The 18,792-nt window shown below is 39.9% G+C and overlaps 1 protein-coding gene across 1 annotated transcript in view; it reads left to right on the forward strand.

Annotated features, from left to right (window-relative positions):
- Window positions 1-20: 20 nt before the first annotated feature.
- Window positions 21-18,792, forward strand: part of HEATR5A (HEAT repeat containing 5A) — a 156,408-nt gene continuing 137,636 nt past the window's right edge. The window contains exons 1-2 of the mRNA XM_006152391.3: window positions 21-94; window positions 18,205-18,405. Of these exons, the coding sequence (XP_006152453.1) occupies window positions 18,280-18,405 (126 nt within the window). The 5' untranslated portion in view covers window positions 21-94; window positions 18,205-18,279. The remainder of the gene's footprint in view (window positions 95-18,204; window positions 18,406-18,792) is intronic.

The following is an 18,792-nucleotide window of genomic DNA, read 5'->3' on the forward strand; positions in this document are numbered from 1 at the left end:
CGCGCGGAGAGGTTGGGGTGTGCCCCGGGGCCGCCGAGAAGCCGGTAACGTGGCGGGACTCAGACGGGCGCTGAGCGGTGTGGGACCCCGGAAGGTGAGCACATGGGGATCCCGGGAGAGGGGGCGGTGTCCGGGTGCCTGGGCACCCGGGCTCCGCACTGAGATGAGCGGCTTCGGGATCCCCGGGCTGGTCTCGGTTACGACGTGGTCGCGGAGCAAGGTGGGACCCCGGGTGCGAGAACGGATTGGGTGGTTGGGTGGTGTGGCCCAAGCGGCCGGAGCCCGCCGAGGTGGGGCTGGCCAGGGCGCGGGGGCCGCCGGTGGGCAGCGCGGTGCGTCCCCCCCTTCGCTCCTGAGCACAACAGGTAGGCGTGGACTCTGCCCGGCCGCGGACCCCTCTGAGGAAGGTCTGGAGGTCGGAGGCCGCCAGGTCCGCGGGCCGCTCCCCAGACCCGCCCTGCGGCTCCCGGGGTCAGCCGGGAGCCAGGGCCCCAGCGTGCTTCGGCGCGGTCCTTCGGAGGCCGTGCGTTTCCTGCAGGCAGCCTTCGAGACAAGTTTCCAGAAGGGAGCCGTGGAGAGGGTGGGTCAGCCTTCTGTGTGGACGGCTGTGTTCAGTCTTCCTCTCGGGTCGCCTGTGCAGAAGCAGCATTTGCTTAGTTTGGGAAGACGTTTCTTAACCTGCTCTTGGCCATCACAGTCATCTCAAGTGATTAGACAGTCTTTAGAAACTTTATAAAGCGTTTTATGGTATTTACTGATCACAATAGCGTACACCTCTGGCAGGTTAAGATGATTTTCTTAACTGTCAGGACAGACAAGAGTAGTCAAATGACTTGAGCTTCATTAAAGGTCATAATTATACGCTGTTTTTATGTGCATTAATTTATTGAACTATACTTAGCACGTTTTGTATGCAGGCTAGGAGCCCTTAAGGAACTTATAGCTTAGTGGAGACGTTAAAAGTTTGAGAAGAAAAAGGAGCTCAGCGTTCAGAAGTTTCAGAGAAAGTACTCTTGGTGAGATTATTTAGGATGTCTGGAAAACAGAAGTGTCATTAGAGCTGGGCATTAAAATGGATGGGGAGAGAATTTTCTTGTTTCATTTTTCAAACATTTTAGGAGGTATTTCTCAGAGAAAGTGATTTTAGATAAGCATTGAAGTTGAGATTTTGCTTGCATTTTAATACCGGAGACTTCTTTCTTTAATAAAACGAGTAAGCAGGCAGGGTCTATAATCCAAGTAGGGTCTATAACACAAGAGTAGTGACAGCTGGAAAATAGTAGAGGTTGGATTTGTGCCTAGGAATGCAGTTATTTTACATAGATAGTTATCAAATAGGAAAACACTTCTGACCTGAAAGTCACCAGGCCTGAATCCTAGTTTTAAGCTCTTAAACAATTTATGAGTCTTAGATAGTTTTTCTTTTCCTTTTTTTTCATTGTATTTGACTTCAGTGACAGAAAACATGAAGTTTCCAGGTTTCTGTTACCATTTTAAAAGAAGAATTAAATACATTAGTTTAAACTAATGAATGAATTAGTTTAAACGAATTCACTTGTCTGTAGCCAATGCACTTGTTTTCTTTTCCATCCAGCTTTATTGTAATAAAAGAGATTGAGACAGTTTATAATAATCTTTATGAACCTTAATTATGAGTAAAATATAGGGTTGGATTCAGGATATTTTTAATTCTAAAATTCCTTTGTTCTAAATCCTGGTTACCCAATTTAATGATATCTGCATTTAAAAAAAAAAAACTTTATTGAATCTCATGTGGTTTGTTAATTATCCCATAATATAATTGAAGGATTTGTGCAATCCTTTAATGAGACCATAGTCCTCTTATATAAAAAGCACACTACTTTTTAAGGAGACATGGAGAAACTGATATTAAAACTCATTTAAGAAAGGAATAACTGAGGCCCAAGGAATTATAAAGGCTTGTCTATATTTTTAAAAGAATTTATTTTATTTTATTTATTGTTTTTATTATTTTAATTTGACTGGAGAGATAGAAAGGGAAAGTGCAAAAGCCAAGCGAGTTGCCTGTTTGAGTGTGGGACTCGAACTGTAGTCAGCTGTCCAGAGCCTTAACCACCACACCCTGTGCTAGCCCCTATTTTTTTTTTTTTATTGAGTCCCTTATCTAGTTCCAGTATTAAATTCTTTAGAATAAGCGGCATCAGACTTCAGCCTGTAGGTCACTCTCCTCCTGGCATTTTTTTGTGAAGTTTTATTGAAACATAACCATGCTCATGTATTGTTTTTGGCTCTTTATGTATTGTTTATAAGTAGTCATGATAAAGACTGTATGGCCCACAGAACTAATATATTTAGTCTCTAGTTCTATCACTGAAAAGAATTTGTTTACTCCTGCACTAAAATTCTAAATGCTAATCAATCACTATGTCTTATATAGGAGGAAATAGGTTAAGAGTAGTTTTCATTCTTAATCTTGCATTTTTATTATTGTATCTGGTAAATGTAGCTTCTACAAATACTTCTAGATCCTGATGGAAGAGAAGCTTGGCTTTTTTGCTACATTACCTAGTATAAGAAGTTTATAATTTCAGCAGTTTGAGCCTATTGGAAGACTAAAGTAGGAAAAAGATTTTTATGTTTCTCAAATTATATATATATATATACACACATATACATACACACATATATATGTGTATGTATATATGTCTATATGTTTGTATGTGTGTATATATATATTTGTTTGTTTGTTTGTTTGTTTGCTATAGGGCCTGTGCACTCACTGGAGAGAGATGGGAGTGAGATGGGGTTGAGAAATTGCCCACCCCCTGTCCTGGGAGTATGGCCAGGCTGCAATCCCTTCGCCATTCTCCTCTCAGAATTTTGGGCCTGCATCCACACTTGACGTGTTTTTTTCAAGCTGCTTGCTTGGTCTAGGTCTCTAAAAGCACAGTCGATCATGTGGTATCCAACTGCCTTAACCTCCATAGTCCCTCAAACAACTTTTTAATATTTAAGTTCTTTTATTTTTTGGAGAGATTTTTGCTATAGGGCGCATGCGCTTGCCAGACAGAGAGAGACAGAGAGACAGAAAGTGAGAAATCACCCCCCAGAGGGGATGGCCACGCCGCAATCCCTTCTCCTCCATTCTCCTCTCGGGATCTTGGGCACGCACGCACACGTGCCCGGCGTGAGTTTTAAGCCACCGGGTCCGGGACACGAACCGCGGTCGACTACGTGGGAGTCCAGCGACATAGCCATTACGCTAACTGCTGGTTCCCAGATCTGCTCTCTTTTTTTAAAACACTTCTAATCACTGTACTTCGGTGCAAGTCAAAAATACTTCCACACGGGACCAGCAGATGCCCTAATGGCTACCTCACTGGACTCCCATGTAGTTGACCACAGTTCAAGTCCCAGACCCAGTGGCTTAAACTCACGCCAGGCACATGTGCGTGCGTGCCCGAGATCCTGAGAGGAAAATGGAGGAGAAGAGATTGCAGCATCGCCATCCTCTCTGGGGGTGGGGGGGGGTGATTTCTCACTTTCTGTCTCTTTCTGGTGAGTACATGCGCTCTATAGCAAAAACCTCCCCCCACCCCCCACCCCAAAAAATAGAGCAATTACTTTATCAGGATTGTTGCCTCTGACCAGTTTGGGGGTTTGATGTAATAGATGGTGTATTGAGTGTTAATATGTGGATAGGCCATGACAGTGGCAGCCAAAGGGCACAATAATAACAGACTTATTCCAGGGAGCCAAACTTGCAGAGTGAAGAGCCTCCCTGGACATCTGTGAGTCTGAGAAGTGTCTACCAAGGAAAGCTGTGAGGTGGGGTTCCAGGAGGCTGTAGTGAAATTCTAGGCAATGTATCCTATAAGGTATGTTGTGAATAAGAAGTGGGAATCAGGGCCAACTGGTGTCCTGGTGGTTAGGGGGCTGGATCTAACACTGCCAGCTCCATGGTTCAAGTACTGGATCTGGTGGTTTGAGAAAACACGCTGGTCATATGTGTGTGCATGCCCAACATTCTGGAAGGAGGAAGAAATGGAGGAGAAGGGATTGTGGTGTGACTATGCCCCACAGAGGGTGCTTTCTCACTTTCCCTTTCTCTGTCTCTTTGCAGGGAGGGAGTGTGTGTCTTCTGGCAAATTTTTTAAAAGAATTAATTTTAAAAAAGTGAGACCCATGAGGAAGAGCCATAATGGCAGACCACAGTGTAGACTAAGGTAACCAGACATAAGTGCCACGAATAGTTGCAGAGATGGAAGGGAGAAACTAAAGCTGGGAAAGCAGGCAGAGTCTAGTGGCTAAACTGGGAAGTCCTAGGTGGCCATTGTGCAGATAACAAACACAAGGATAGGGTTACTGTTTAAATTGAAAAAGGGTTCCTGGCCTCTCATGTAAACACCATAGTGCTGGGCGGGAGGGAGAGGGAGGTGGGAAGTTGGCACCTTACACACTTCGCTTCTGCATTAAATAGCCCAAATTGCTCTGCTTTTTAAAAATACCTAAATTAAGCAGTATTTCAGTATTTCTTTCCCATCACTCTTAGCTGCCTACTCTCAGTAGATTTACTCCTTAACTTTAAGAATTATTTTTTATTTATCTTTATTTATTTTTAAAAAATTTGACCAGAGAGAGAGAAAGAGAGAGAAAGTGAGAAAGCAAGCCACCAGGTCCAGGACTCGAACTCTGGTTAGCCATGTGATAGCCCAGTGCCCTTAAACAACCATGCCACCCACTGACCCCAACTCTTTTTTTTTTTTTTTTTTTGAGAGATTTTTGCTGTAGGGTGCATTTGCTCACTAGAGAGACAGAGAGAGAGAAACAGAAAGCGAGAAATCATCCCATAGGGAGCATGGCCATGCCTCAATCTCTTCTCCATCCTCTCTCAGGATTTTGGGCTCACATGCACACACACCTGGCATGAATTTTAAGTCACCGGGTATGGGACTTGAACCATGGTTAGCCATGAGTCTAGCGATGTAACCATTAGGCCATCTCCTTTTTCCACTCCTTAACTTTTAATGTAATGTCCTGTGCCACTCTGTCTAGAATCTAAATAGCCATGTTAGTAGTCATATCTAATTTATGAGCTCTAAAACAATTGCTGTGTGTACTTTTTAAAAATTGTCCTGTTTCTGGATTCTCAACTAGGTACCAAGTAGTGAGATCGCTAGATAGTGACTTTCAGCTGAGAGTAGTAGGTGACACAGAAGAATAAAACTTTTATCTTCAGATCTGCCTCTGGCATTCCTAAATGGTTCTGAATGAAATCTCCCTTCCCAGGGGAAGATAGGAGAATTGGTTTGTGGAGTGAAGAGTGATAAAGATTGTTAGGAATAGCCAAACACTAAACTAATGCTTTTATTACTTATTGATTTGCTGTCCAGGTGGAAAGGGCTCTCTGGAACCTGATGTCTCTAGAAGACCTAACACTAACAAAATGCCCAAAATACAGGAGACATAAGAAGAGAGTGAAGTAAGAAAAACAAAATTAAAAGGATTAGATGTTTCAGCAGCTATGGCAGTAGCTGTCAGTAATAGCAGCAATCAAAATAGTCCAAAAAAAATGTGTGAAGTAGTTGAAGGAACTTGCGCATTAAAATTGGGCAGATGGGGACCACCAGATGGCATAATAGCTATGTTGCTGGACTCCCATGTAGTTGACCACAGTTCAAGTCCTGGACCCGGTGGCTTAAACTCAGCCGGGCGTGTGTGCGTGCATGCCCAAGATCCTGAGAGGAGAATGGAGGAGAAGGGATTGCGGCATGGCCATCCCCCCTGGAGGGTGATTTCTTGCTTTCTGTCTCTCTGTCCCTTTCTGGCAAGCACATGCACCCTATAGCAAAAACCTCTCCCCCCTCCCCCCCTCAAAAAGGACAAAATAGGCATTACCTTTTAGCTTTGGACACATTTTTAAACTCATCTCCACCTCTAAAATGAGACTATTGTCTCAATTTCAGTGTTATAAGGATTAAATGAGGTAATGAATTAAATAGTTTTAGTACGTAGCTCCTCACAACATTTTCATTCCTTTTGCTATCACTGCCTTATTAGTGTTGGTTCCTATTGCTCTGTCTCCTCCCCATATCTCCACCCCAACACTTTCTTTTATACTTTAGGAGTTTTCTCTTTTGTAATCAGAAGAATTGCCAGAAACCTCTATACTCCACTTGGGGTTCCTATTGGCAATCACTCTTTTGTTGAATCCAGCTTCTGCCATTTTTCTCATTCCTACCAGTAATGGCCTGTACTTTGGAAAAACAGAAGAAGAAGGCAAAGTAAATTCCACCCCAAACTCTGGCCATTTCTCACCTCAACTTTTTATAAATTCCTTGTCCTTGTTGCTCCTGTTTCTTTCCTGTCCCACCCTTTTCCATGCTGTAGGATGTGCTCACTGTGAGTTCTTGGAGCCCTCAGTAGGTTTCTGTTGTCTTGTATTTGTGCAGTAATGAGAAGCAGCATTCTTGCTATTCCCACCAGGTATGCAGGAAATATCCTTGAAATCTTAGTATATTGGATGTATTTTCAATATGTTAAAATAAAATGTTAGTCTGTGCCTGCTTGTTATAAGTTTGGCATTTGTATATAATTTAGGAAACATGGATTCATTTAATAGTGTGGGAATTTATATTTGGAATTTCAAAAGGCAAATTTAAAGTATAACAAACCATTTTTAGGTTGTAAATGTATATGTGAAACTTAAAATTATGACTAACACAAATTTTTATGTGAACTGCTAAATCTTGAATATAATAAGTTAATTAAAACTGTCATTTTTTGTTCACATTCAAAGCTACCACATTAGGAGTAGCTAAATAAAAGATTTTGTTTTTATTTAGAATTATAAATGTTAGGTGATTTGATCCAAAATATTAATCAAACATGGCCTCTTTTATGTAGAAGTATGGCATTGACTTGTTATATATCTTTCCACTTCTAATTTAAAAAACCCTATTATGAACGAAAATTAACTTGATTTTTTTTAACCTATAGTGATCTTTAATGATTAATATATCAAAGATTGTATTCTTTTTTTTTTAAAGAATTATTTATCTTTCTTTCTTTATTTATTTAAAAATTTTTTTTTGGAGAGGTTTTTTGCTATAGGGTGTGTGCACTCGCCAGACAGACAGAGAGAGACAGAGAGACAGAAAGCAGGAAATCACCCCCCAGGGGGGATGGCCATGCCGCAGTCCCTTCTCCTCCATTCTCCTCTCGGGATCTTGGGCATGCAGGCACACGCGCCCGATGTGAGTTTAAGCCAACCAGTCCGGGACTCGAAACGCAGTCAACTACGTGGGAGTCCAGCGACATAGCCATTACGCTAACTGCTGGTCCCTTTTTATTTAAATTTGACCAGAAAGGGACAGAGTGAGTGAGTGAGAGAGAGAGAGAAAGTGAGAAAGCAGGCCTCCAGGTCCAGGACTTGAGCCACAGTCGGCCATGTGGGAGTCCAGTGCTCTTAATCACCATGCCACCTTCTGGCTTCTAAAGATTGTATTCTAAAGAACACCAATTTCCAGGATTCCAGGCAAGGATAAAAAGAAAAGGTTGGGGATGGGAGCGAGCTTAAATCAGTATTGTATAGTTAACATTTTAAATGATCAATAAAAGCCTTTGAAAAACATCAAACGCTGTACCTGCGTACCCTCTCCTGGAAGCACACAATACCCATAACTTATTTGTATGGAGAAATTCGCAAAGAAAACTGCCCCAGTAACATTTCCCAAAAGTATTTAGACTTGGATTCCTTCCCGTACTCCCACTCCCTTTAAGAACAGTTACAGTTGTGCTCATTCTTTTTCTTTTTTGGAGGTTTTTTGCCATAGGGCACATGCGTTTGCCAGAAAGACAGAGAGGCAGAGAGACAGAAAGCAAGAAATCACCCCCCCCTCCCAGGAGGGGGATAGCTATGCTGCAGTCTCTTCTCTAGGAATCTTGGGCACACATGCACATATGCCCATCATGACTTTAAGCCACTGGATCCAGGACTTGAACAGCAGTCGACCTTTTGGGTGTCTAACAACATAGCTGTTACGACAACTGCTGGTCCCAAGAACACTTATGCTCATTCTTTTGAGTATTATTGCTCTACAAAACCTCTGGTAAGTTTTGTTTTATTTATGGGTGTGTTTCTCTAAAACTTCTGTACTTGTAGTTTTCATAATTACAATTTTGAAAGTTTAATATTCTTTGAATATGTCAGTCATTTATTTCTTCTGAGAGAGAGAGAGGTAAAGTCTTTATGTCACTATTCACAATCTCAACCAGCTGGATCATGGCACAGATTCCTGACATGCTCAGGGAGGACTCAGGACGCACACCTAGAATCTTGCTCACATGGATCCTGATGTATTACCACTGCACCACCACTGACCCTGGTATTTTCTTTTTCTCTTTTGTTACAAATTTTTAAAAGCTGGATGTTTTTGTCAGATGGTTTTGATATTTTTATGACTTTTGATACATTATAGTGTTTTCCTAAGAGTTAAACCAGTTGTACTCCCACTATTCATATTCATTTACTAGCTTTTCTGACATTTCTGTATTGACTATAAAAGTTTTTGCGTTCACCATATTTAGACTTAACATATATGTAACCGTTCAGCTAGATCAAATAGTTTTTTAGTGAGCTTAAATCAGTATTGTATAGTTAACATTTTAAATGATTAACTAATGACAATTACTGTGTATTTTGGGTTGCTATAGAGATTTAGAAAGACTTAGTTCATACAAAACAGTCCAACCATAAGGGTGTGACACCCTCAGATGATAGGGCCCTGTGTGAAGGTTCTGGGTTTGTGCCCTGAGGTCTCCCTGAGTATGCTAGACACATGTACCCATGATCTGGCTGCCTGAGGCTGAGGGTGGATTATAGTTTGAAGACTCTTGGGGATCCCCTCCTCCCCATCTCTCATTTCAGAGGAGATAAAGTTAATACAAAATAATGTCATGTGCTTGACTTTCACTGTCACAGATTTTCCAAAGTGAAGCAAGCAATATTTTTAGCCAAAATTTAAAACAGTTTATTTTGGAAAGAATGAAGCAAGATATTTCAGATTCAAAGGTGAAATAAATACTAGATTTAAAAGTCCTCTAGGTGGGAACCAGCAGTTAGCATAATGGCTATGTCGTTGGACTCCCACATAGTCGACCGCTGTTCACATCCCGAACCCGGTGGCTTAAAACTCACGCCGGGTGCGTGTGCGTGCATGCCCAAGATCCCGAGAGGAGAATGGAGGAGAAGGGATTGCGGCGTGACCATCCCCCCTGGGGGGGGGATTTCTTGCTTTCTGTCTCTCTGTCTCTCTCTGTCTGTCTGGCGAGCGCACGCGCCCTATAGTGAAAAACCTCTCCAAAAAAAAAAAAGTCTTCTAGGTATAGATGTATTAAAGGACTCTAAAATGATAAATAGCTTGCTTTAGTAGCCATTTTATACTAAAACTAGTAAAATATAATGGTCAGTTGTGTCAGCAAACCTGTCTAGAGATACATGTAGTATAATTACAAAAGGACTTCATTTTTTCTGTACCTGGGGCAACCTTCCTTAGGCAAGATCCTTAAGCATTACTTAATCTTCTCTGTGTGTAACTTGTGAGTTTCTATTTTATAATCTGTAATTTTTCAAAGCCTGGATCATAGTTGGAAGTCTGAGGTCAGAATAGAATGACCTTTCTTTCTTTCTTTCTTTCTTTCTTTCTTTCTTTCTTTCTTTCGAGAGTTTTTTGTTAGAGCGTACATGCGCTCACCATAAAGACAAAGAGAGACAGAGAGACAGGAAGCAAGAATTCACCCCTGGGGAGGATGGCCATGCCTCAGTCCCTTCTCCATTCTCCTCTCGGGATCTTGGGCATGCATGCACACGCGCCCGACATGAGTTTAAGCCACCGAGTCCGGGACTTGAACCTTTGTCGACTACATGGGAGTCCAGCGACATAGCCATTATGCCATCTGCTGGTCCTGTTCTAGCTTTTTCTAAATTAAAGCTAGTTTCTGTATCTTTTGGAAAGGTTTAGATTTTAATATTTATATATGTTTCTAGAAGTGTGGAAATTTTTTGTGAATTGTTTTAGTTTACTTTCGTTTGTTTGTTTTATGCTTTCTGAACAAAACAAACTAAACATTGGAAGCTGAGTTGAATCTGTTGTGATCCCTTTTGGAGAAGAGTAAAAGAAAAGTAATTGCTGTTTAGGTATGAGACATACCTCAAAACTCCAGGTACTTGGGGCCAGCAGGTGGTGTGGTGGTTAAAGGTGCTGGACTCCCACATGGCCAACTGTGGTTCGAGTCTCAGACCCGGTAGCTTGCTTTCTCACTTTCTCTCGCCTGTGTGCACTCACTCTCTCTCTCTTCCTCTGTGGTCAAATTCAAATAAATAAAATGAATAAAGTAAGTAAGCCTTTAAGAAAAATAAACTTCAGGTACTTGATACATTCTGGAATTAGTTCTAATTAGTTTTAATTTTGCAAATTATTCTTTTTATGTGAATTTTAATTAGTTTAATTTTATAAATTATTCTTTTTGTGCTCTGGGAGGAAAAAAACTAACAAACCAATCCAATAAACCTAGCTTGTCTGTGTCAGTTGCTCTCTCTGATTATTTGTGATTTTCTTCATTTCTCTCTTTTAAGTGATAAAATGGAAAAACTAAAATGTAGCCAAAAAGATTAGGAATTTTTTTAAAAGAATTATCATTTTTAAAAATTTAACTTTATTTATTTATTTTAATTTGACCAGAGAGGGACAGAGTGAGAGCGAGAAATAGAGAAACACAGAAAGAGGAGGAAAATGAGAAAGCAAGCCACCAGGTCCAGGACTTGAACCACGGTTGGCCATGTGGGAGTCCAGCACCCTTAATCACCACACCTCCTGCCAGCCCAAGATTTGGATTTTTTTTTTTTTGAGAGTTTTTTGCTGCAGGTCACATGTGCTCGCCAGAAAAACAGAGAGAGACAGAGAGACAGAAAGTGAAAAATCTCCCCCTGGGGGGGATGGCCACATCACAATCCCTTCTTCTCCATTTTCCCTCTTGGGATCTTGGGCACACATATACACGTACCTGGTGTGAGGTTAAGCCACCAGGTCTGGGACTCGAACCATGGTCAACTACATGGGAGTCCAGTGACATAGCCATTACCCCAACCGCTGGTCGATTTGGAAATTTTTATCCCCCAGTAATTTTTTTTTAGAGAGATTTTTGCTCGCTAGAGATACAGAGATAGATACAAAGTAGAAAAATCACCCCCTAGGTGGTACAGCCATGCCTCAGTCTCCTCCATTTTCCTCTTGGGATTTTGGGCACGCACGCACACAGGCGTGGCTTGAATTTGAAGCTACTGGATTTGGGACTCAAACCGCACTCAGTCATGTGGCAGTCCAGCTTACATAATCATTACTCCATCTGCTGGTCCCCGACTAGTAAATTTTAACATGTTTCTATCTCTCCTAGAACAGGTCTGTAAGACCTTGGTAGAGATAATTATGTTAGCATTTTTTATCAGGACTGGCATAATCAGCAGCCTGTATAATTGTTAAAAATTGTACTTCTTCTGTCTTACCTGCATAAATTTGATACTAGCTCATTTTCAAATGGAAAATTTACCCTTGTTGATAATACAGTTATTAATTGCTCGTGAAGATGGTTTTAAAGTTACTTTAGAAAACTCTGAAAAATTGGTCCACCTTTAGTTCCTTTTTCAATAATAGTCAACATTTATACTGTCATCCTAAGAAAAATGCTGAAGTGTATAATACATAAAGTAAAAGAGTTTATATTGGCCAGGGTCGATAGTCTTCCAGGGTCATGATATTTAAATCACTCTGAATATTGTACATGGATATCTTACAGATTTTAGGATAATTTTAAAAGCACAAATGGGGAGAGAGAGTACATCATTGTCTGTAGCAGTGATTGGCTAAATTCTGAAATGAGATAGCAGGACTTCATAAGGTACACAGTGAGTCATAACTAGTAAATGTGACTGATGGGAGGTAATGGGGGAATGTATTTGAACATGGCGAATGTTCATAAAAGATCCAGTGACTCTAGAGAGCATCTTGAACTATTTCTGATACCTTCTTTCAACTACCTGGTGCCAAAGGGATGCAGAGAGAGATAAGAGAGACAGAAAGTGAGAAATCGCCCCCAGGGGTTGTAGCCACACCTCAGTCCCCTCTCCTCCATTCTCCTCTGGAAATCTTGGTTGTGCACACAGCATACCCAAATCTTTGGTATGCACCCAGCATGAGTTTCAAGCCTCTGGGTCCAAGACTCTAACCTGTAGGCCATGTGGGAGCCCAGTGACAAAAGCACTGTACCATCTGCTGGTCCTGGATTTCAAAATTTTTTGCATCTAAAATAATCATACTTTTATTTTCTCCATGAACTTTTTGAAATCCTTTTTTATTCTTCATGTTTATTCTATTGTCACACTGCCAGGGTTATCCCAGTTTAAAAAGTATGATTTGGGGAGATATATTTAGTACTGTAAGTCTAGTTTGTGATGCCTGCTTTTCTTTCTTTTTCTTTTAAATAGAGTTTTTTGTTTCATTTTGTTTTGGTTTTGCTATAGGGCACGTGTGCTCACCAGAGAGACTGAAAGCAAGAAATCACCCCCCAGTGGGGGATGGCCACACTGCAATCCCTTCTCCCAGGATCTTGGGCACACATGCACACGCACCCTGTGTGAGTTTTAAGCCTCCAGGCCCAGGACTCAATCACAGTCGACTACATGGTAGTCCAGCAACATAACCATTAACCATCTGCTGGCCCCAGTGGTGCCTGCTTTTCTTAAAATGCACAACCTCAGGGATGAAAATTTCAACTAACTAGGGATATCTATCATACATAAAATGTGGGCAGTTATTATTTAAAAAGTAAATAGTGCCCAAGAGAAACATATAGTCTAAAAAGCAACCAAGGGCCTTTATAACTCAGTTCTATTGGCTTTAGAGTAAGTACATATAATGTTTGGCTATAAAGTTATGTTTTATTGTTTTTGTGTACCTTTTTAAATGGCTAAGTGATCACAACAGGTTTTTGTTAGTATTTCTCCTTGGAGCAACTTATTTAGGTCTGGAAGTTAATATTGTGCTGAGACAGCATTTAAATTAATGCCATATGCTATATTATATTCATGGAGATTCATAATATACATTAACCTTATTAAATAATTTACCCTGAGGAATCTTGTAGCTAAAAATCTCTGACTTTATATTAATCCGAGATTTATAAACTTAATAAAGTAAGGAATCTTGTGTTCTGTGTTTGGGAAACAGTGTAGTAATCTGTAGTTTCATATTATCCACAAATTATCTACAAATTTAGGCTTCTTCAGAATGTCTGTCTTCTATCAGACTTGAGGAACTTGGTTGAAAGAGTGGCAGCATACTATATACTGCTTGAAGTACATGTACAAGAGCAAGATTGTTTAAATGTAGAGCCAGGTTCTGTGACCTTAGGAAAGCTACTTAGTCAGTGACTCCTCCCTTTAATTTCCTTATCTGTGAAATAGAGCTGATAGAAATAGCTACCTAATGGACAGTCTTGCTTGTAGAGCACTTAGTGTAGTGCCTAGGCTATATAAGTGGTCAGTTAATGTTAACCGTTGTTAAGATGCCTGGCATAAAGAAGTAAAACAGGTAAGAAACACAAAATGGAGAATTATTTGTTGAAGATAATAGGTATGGTAATATCTTTGATTGGGCCAATATTCAGTGTTTTCTAGATGGGAAAATTCATTTTGTATGCTGTAATGATATAGAGTGAATGAATTTTTAAAAAAGAATTATTTATTCTTTTTGTTATTATTTTTTAATTTGACCAGAGAGAGAGAGAGGGAAAATGAGAAAGCAAGCCACCAGGTCCAGGACTCAAATCACAGTTGGCCATGTGGGGCATCTAGTGCCCTCAACTACCACGCCACCCACTGGCCCCAGGAATGAATATTTTTTTAAAATGGCTGGCATATTGGGTCGTTGGAAAAGTCATGATGTATTTTTCTATGCAAAAGTGCATGATGACTTTTCCAACAACCTAATACTTGGAGTAGCAACTGTTTTATGAATTTTTTCTAAAGTAGCAACTAACTGTAGATATAAATCACTTTATAATTGCAGCAGAAACCTGAGAGTGAAAAATAAGACAAAAATAAGAAAAGTAAGCATTCCACAGTGGTGGTATGGTTATATTAAAGCATGCCACAAATACTTCTTACTGTATTTATTTCCATTTTCCCAAAGTGAGACTCTAGGTACGAGCAGGAGAATCTGTTATGAAATGTGTTTGCTTATCACATTGATAGCGCATTTGTGAAGATTTCAGGTGCATTTGGAGTTTTAGATGTATGTAGCGTTACCAATATGAAGTGTCGACTTCCTTTAGGAGTAATTTATATAAGGAATGTACTGAAGGCATTGGAGATAACTTTATGCTCTGCTTATGATCTTGAGCTTTTTCCTGAATTATTTATTATCACATTGTGTTAGCTATTTGGCTTCTTGATAGATCATTTTACACCACAATATTGCTGTTGCCTAATGGGAAAAATGTCTCTTCAGCAGTCCTAATGACCTCTAGAAAGGGTAATTTGATCTTAAGATAGGATTTTGATTTGCTCTTGTGACTACAAGAAGTTTTCTCTGTGAGACTGAGGTTACTTTTTTCCTGAAACACTCATAGCTACTGAGGGCAAACTTGCTTTTCACCTTCTGAATCCTTAGATGTCTCCCCTAGAAATTATTTCTGTAGCATTTATTAGCTTTATTCTTAACTGTGAATAATTTGGCAGCTTCACTTTGATAATTTAAGAAATGAGGAACTTTTTTTAAGAATTATTTTATTTAACTTTATTTATTATTATTATCATTATTATTTTTCAGTTTGATCAGAGAGACAGAGAGAGAGGAAGTGAGAAAGCAAGCCACCAGGTCTGAGACTTGAACCATGGTTGCCCATGTGGGAGTCCAGCGCCTTTAACCACCACCACTTGCCGGCCCCAAAATGAGGGACTTTTTAAACATGCCTCTATGAGTATCTTATCAGCCATGTTTTTATTGTTCTTTGTTTCTTAGAAGCAACATTTTGGGCCAGCAGGTGGTGTGGTGGTTAAAGCATTGGGCTTCCACATAGCCACCTGCTGTTCAAGTCCCAGACCTGGCAGCTCGAAAATCATTCCTGGTGTATGTGCATGCTTGCCCAAAATCCCAAGAGGAGAATGGAGGAAAAGAGGTTTCTGTGGATTACTGTGTGGCCATCCCCCTAGAGGGTGATAGCTCACTGTCATTCTCACTGTCTCTCTAGCAAGCATATGTGCCTTATGGCAGAAAACAAACAAACAAAAAACTAAGGAAATGGAGAAGGAAGTGACATTTCTGACCAGGACAGGTGGTACAGCAGTATCATAATGCTCTGTGGTGCTCAGGTTATGTGGGAAGTTCCTGAGTTTACATCCCAAGGTCTCATGTTCTTATTTATTTTTACTTCCTAATTACACAGCCAGCCATGTGCGATCTAGTCACCTTAACCACCATGCCACCAGCTGGCCCTGTTGTGATCTTTTTTAAAACACTGCAAAAAAAAAAAAAAAAAAGAAAGAAAGAAAGAAAGAAAAAAAGAAGAAGAATAGTAAACTGATTTACTCACATACTTTTTTTTCCTCTCTCTTTTTTTTTTTTTTTAAGAGAGGTTTTTGCTATAGGGCATGTGTGCTCGCCAGAAAGACAGAGAGAGATGGAGAGACAGAAAGTGAGAAATCTCCTCCAGAGGGGATGGCCACGCTGCAATCCCTTCTCCTCCATTTTCTTGGGATCTTGGGCACACACACACACATGTGCCCAACGATACTTATTATTTATATTTAGCTGTTAACCTTTTGCCATATTTAAAAGTCAGTCATAGTAAAGTTGTTGCTTTATTGTTAAATACTTGAGCATGGACCTCCTTAAAAATAAATTCTTTTCCATAATCAGAGTGCCACCTTACAAATTTATGTATATTTGTGTGTGTCTGTATATGTATACACATGTTTATATGTTATTTATGTTCTGGAAAGACACTAAGGTATACCAGAAGATGCTGATATATAAAACACTCCTGTATCTTCTGTTGACTATTTGCTAAAACAAAAATTAAGGGTGCACTGGGTCTGGGTCAGAGTAGAAATAATACTTGTTGTCATGTTTCCTGGACAGCTTCCATTTAAGTGCCTTAAAAAAAAAGTTTGATTTCACAAGTCTCACACAGGTAATGAGACTAGCTACTAGTTGAGACACTAGTTCTTTTAAAATTCTTAACCTAGAGGGACCAACAGTTGGCATGATGGTTGAAGGCACTGGATTCCCACATGGCGAACCATGGTTCAAGTCCCAGACCTGGTGGCTTACTTTCTTGCTTTCCCTTTCTCTGTCTCTGACTCTGTCTGGTTCGATTAAAAAAAAAAGAAGAAGAAGAACAAGTGGAATTAAGTAAATAAATAATTCTTAAAACAAAACAAAACAAAAATCTTTTAACCTAGGGACCAGCAGATGGCATAATGGTTACGTCACCAGACTCCCATATAGTCGACTGTGGTTCAAGTCCCAGACCCAGCAGCTTAAAACTCACACTGGACATGTGTGTGTGCGTGCCCAACATCATGAGAGGAGAATGAAGGAGCAGGGATTGTGGTGTGTCCATCCCCCTTGGGGAGTGATTTCTCACTTTCTATCTTTCTTGTCTCTCTCTGTCTCTCTGGTGAGTACACATTCCCTATAGCAAAAATTTATCTTAAAAAAGAAAGAAAGGAACTCTTAATGTAAAACTACAAGCGTCTTTAGTAAGCTGGGGGAGATGTTAATGGCCATGAATCCTTCTGCATTTGAATCTCCAGGTAAATGACAGGCAAAGGCCCAGAGAGATGGCAAACTTTACTATAGAATTTCAGTAAGTGATCTAGATATTTGGTCTCTCGTTGTTACAGACCTGCGACCCATTTTATTTTTTAAAGAATTACTAAATGTTATTGGTTATTATTATCTTTTAATTTCCTGTAGGGCATGTGCGCTCACCAGAGAGAAACATAGAGGGGAAAGTGAGAAAGCAAGCCACCAGACCTAAGACTTGAACCATGGTTGGCCATGTGGGAGTCCAGCACCTAAACTGCCATGCCACCTACCAACATCTCTGTGACCCATTTTAGTAAAAGGGTTTTTATGCTGTAAACAAAATGGAAAACCTAGGACCAGCTGGTGGTGTAGTGGTTAAGATGACTGGATCCCACATGGCTGACTATGTGGTTTGGGTCAGCAGCCACCAGGCACATGTACATGCATGCCCCAAATCTCAAGGAGAATGGAAGAGAAGGTATTGCAGCTTGGACATGTTTCCCCAGCCTCCCCACTCTTCTCACATACATCTCTTCCCCCAGCTCGCACCCTCTAGCTGGGGTACATGCCCTACAGCAAAACTAGAAACAAAAACTGAAAACCTAACAATAATTCCACTAACACTAAACCTAACACTAATCTAATTTTAAGGTAATCTAACCTTAAAATTTACAGGTTATTTGGGCCAACAGATGGCATGGTGGTTAAAGGCTCTGGATTCCCAAATTGCTCACTGTGATTCAAGTCCCAGACCTAGCAGCTTGCTTTCTTGCTTTCCCTTTCTCTCTCTGTGTCCCTCTTTGGTCAGATTTAAAAAATAATTATAATAACAAATGGAATTAAATCAATCTTTTTAAAAATGTACAGATTATTAGTGGAATGTCTCTGATTTTGCAAGATTTTACTTAGGAATGCTATTAATCCCTTTCTATTTTGTTGGCTTCTCTGAAAAAGGAATACAGAAGACAAAAGTGGATTGGAGGACAAGCAGATAGTATAATGGATATGTTGCTGGACTCCCACATAGTTGACTGTGGTTCAAGTCCTGGACCCAGCAGCTTAAAACTCATGCTGGGCGCATCTGTGGCATGCCCAAGATCCTGAGAAGAGAATGGAGAAAAAGAATCTGAGGCATGGCCATTATATATATGTATATGTATACATATATATATAAAGGTGGATTTAACTTGTGTCAGTTTAACTAGAACTTACTGAGATTTTCCCATAGTTGCAATAGAGCATTTGTAAAAGATGTGTATATTTCATATGATTTTACTTTCTGTGGAAAATTTTGAAGCCAACGTTTGCCTTCCTTTTTATTCTCCTTTTAAAATGTCATTTTTCTCTGTTGCAGATTTTTGTTCTTAGGCATATGGACTGAAGTTTAATGAGAAGAATTGTGACCAGTTAGGAAAACTGACTGCAAGGAATGGAATTAGCTCATAGCTTATTGCTGAATGAAGAAGCATACAATCAACTAGGTGAAGTTCAGAAAGCAGAGTTTCTTTTCGAGTGGTTGAGATATTTGGAGAAGCTCTTGCTAGCAACTAGTAGGGTAGGTAAAATTATTAAAGCCATTTTTTTTAAATACTAGACAATTTAGTTTCTTTGATTTGTTTTTCTTTTTTTTAAATTATTTTATTTTATTTATTTGTTTATTCATTTATTTTAATTTGACCAAAGAGAGATACAGGAAAAGTGAGAAAGCAAGCCACCAAGTCCGGGACTCAAACCATGGTTGGTCATGTGGGAGTGTCCAGCACCTTAACCACCACGCCACATGCTGGTCCCATCTTTGGTTTGTTTTTCTAGTTCTTCCCAGAAAGCCATAATTAGCTTTGTTATTTAAAAGAATTATTTGTTTTCTTTATTATTATTTTTAAGAATTACTTATTTTAATTTTATTTATTACTATTTTTTTAATTCATCAGGGAGAGGGAAA

Source organism: Tupaia chinensis, unplaced genomic scaffold, assembly GCF_000334495.1.
Source record: "Tupaia chinensis unplaced genomic scaffold, TupChi_1.0 Scaffold000350_1, whole genome shotgun sequence".
Lineage (NCBI taxonomy): Eukaryota > Metazoa > Chordata > Mammalia > Scandentia > Tupaiidae > Tupaia > Tupaia belangeri.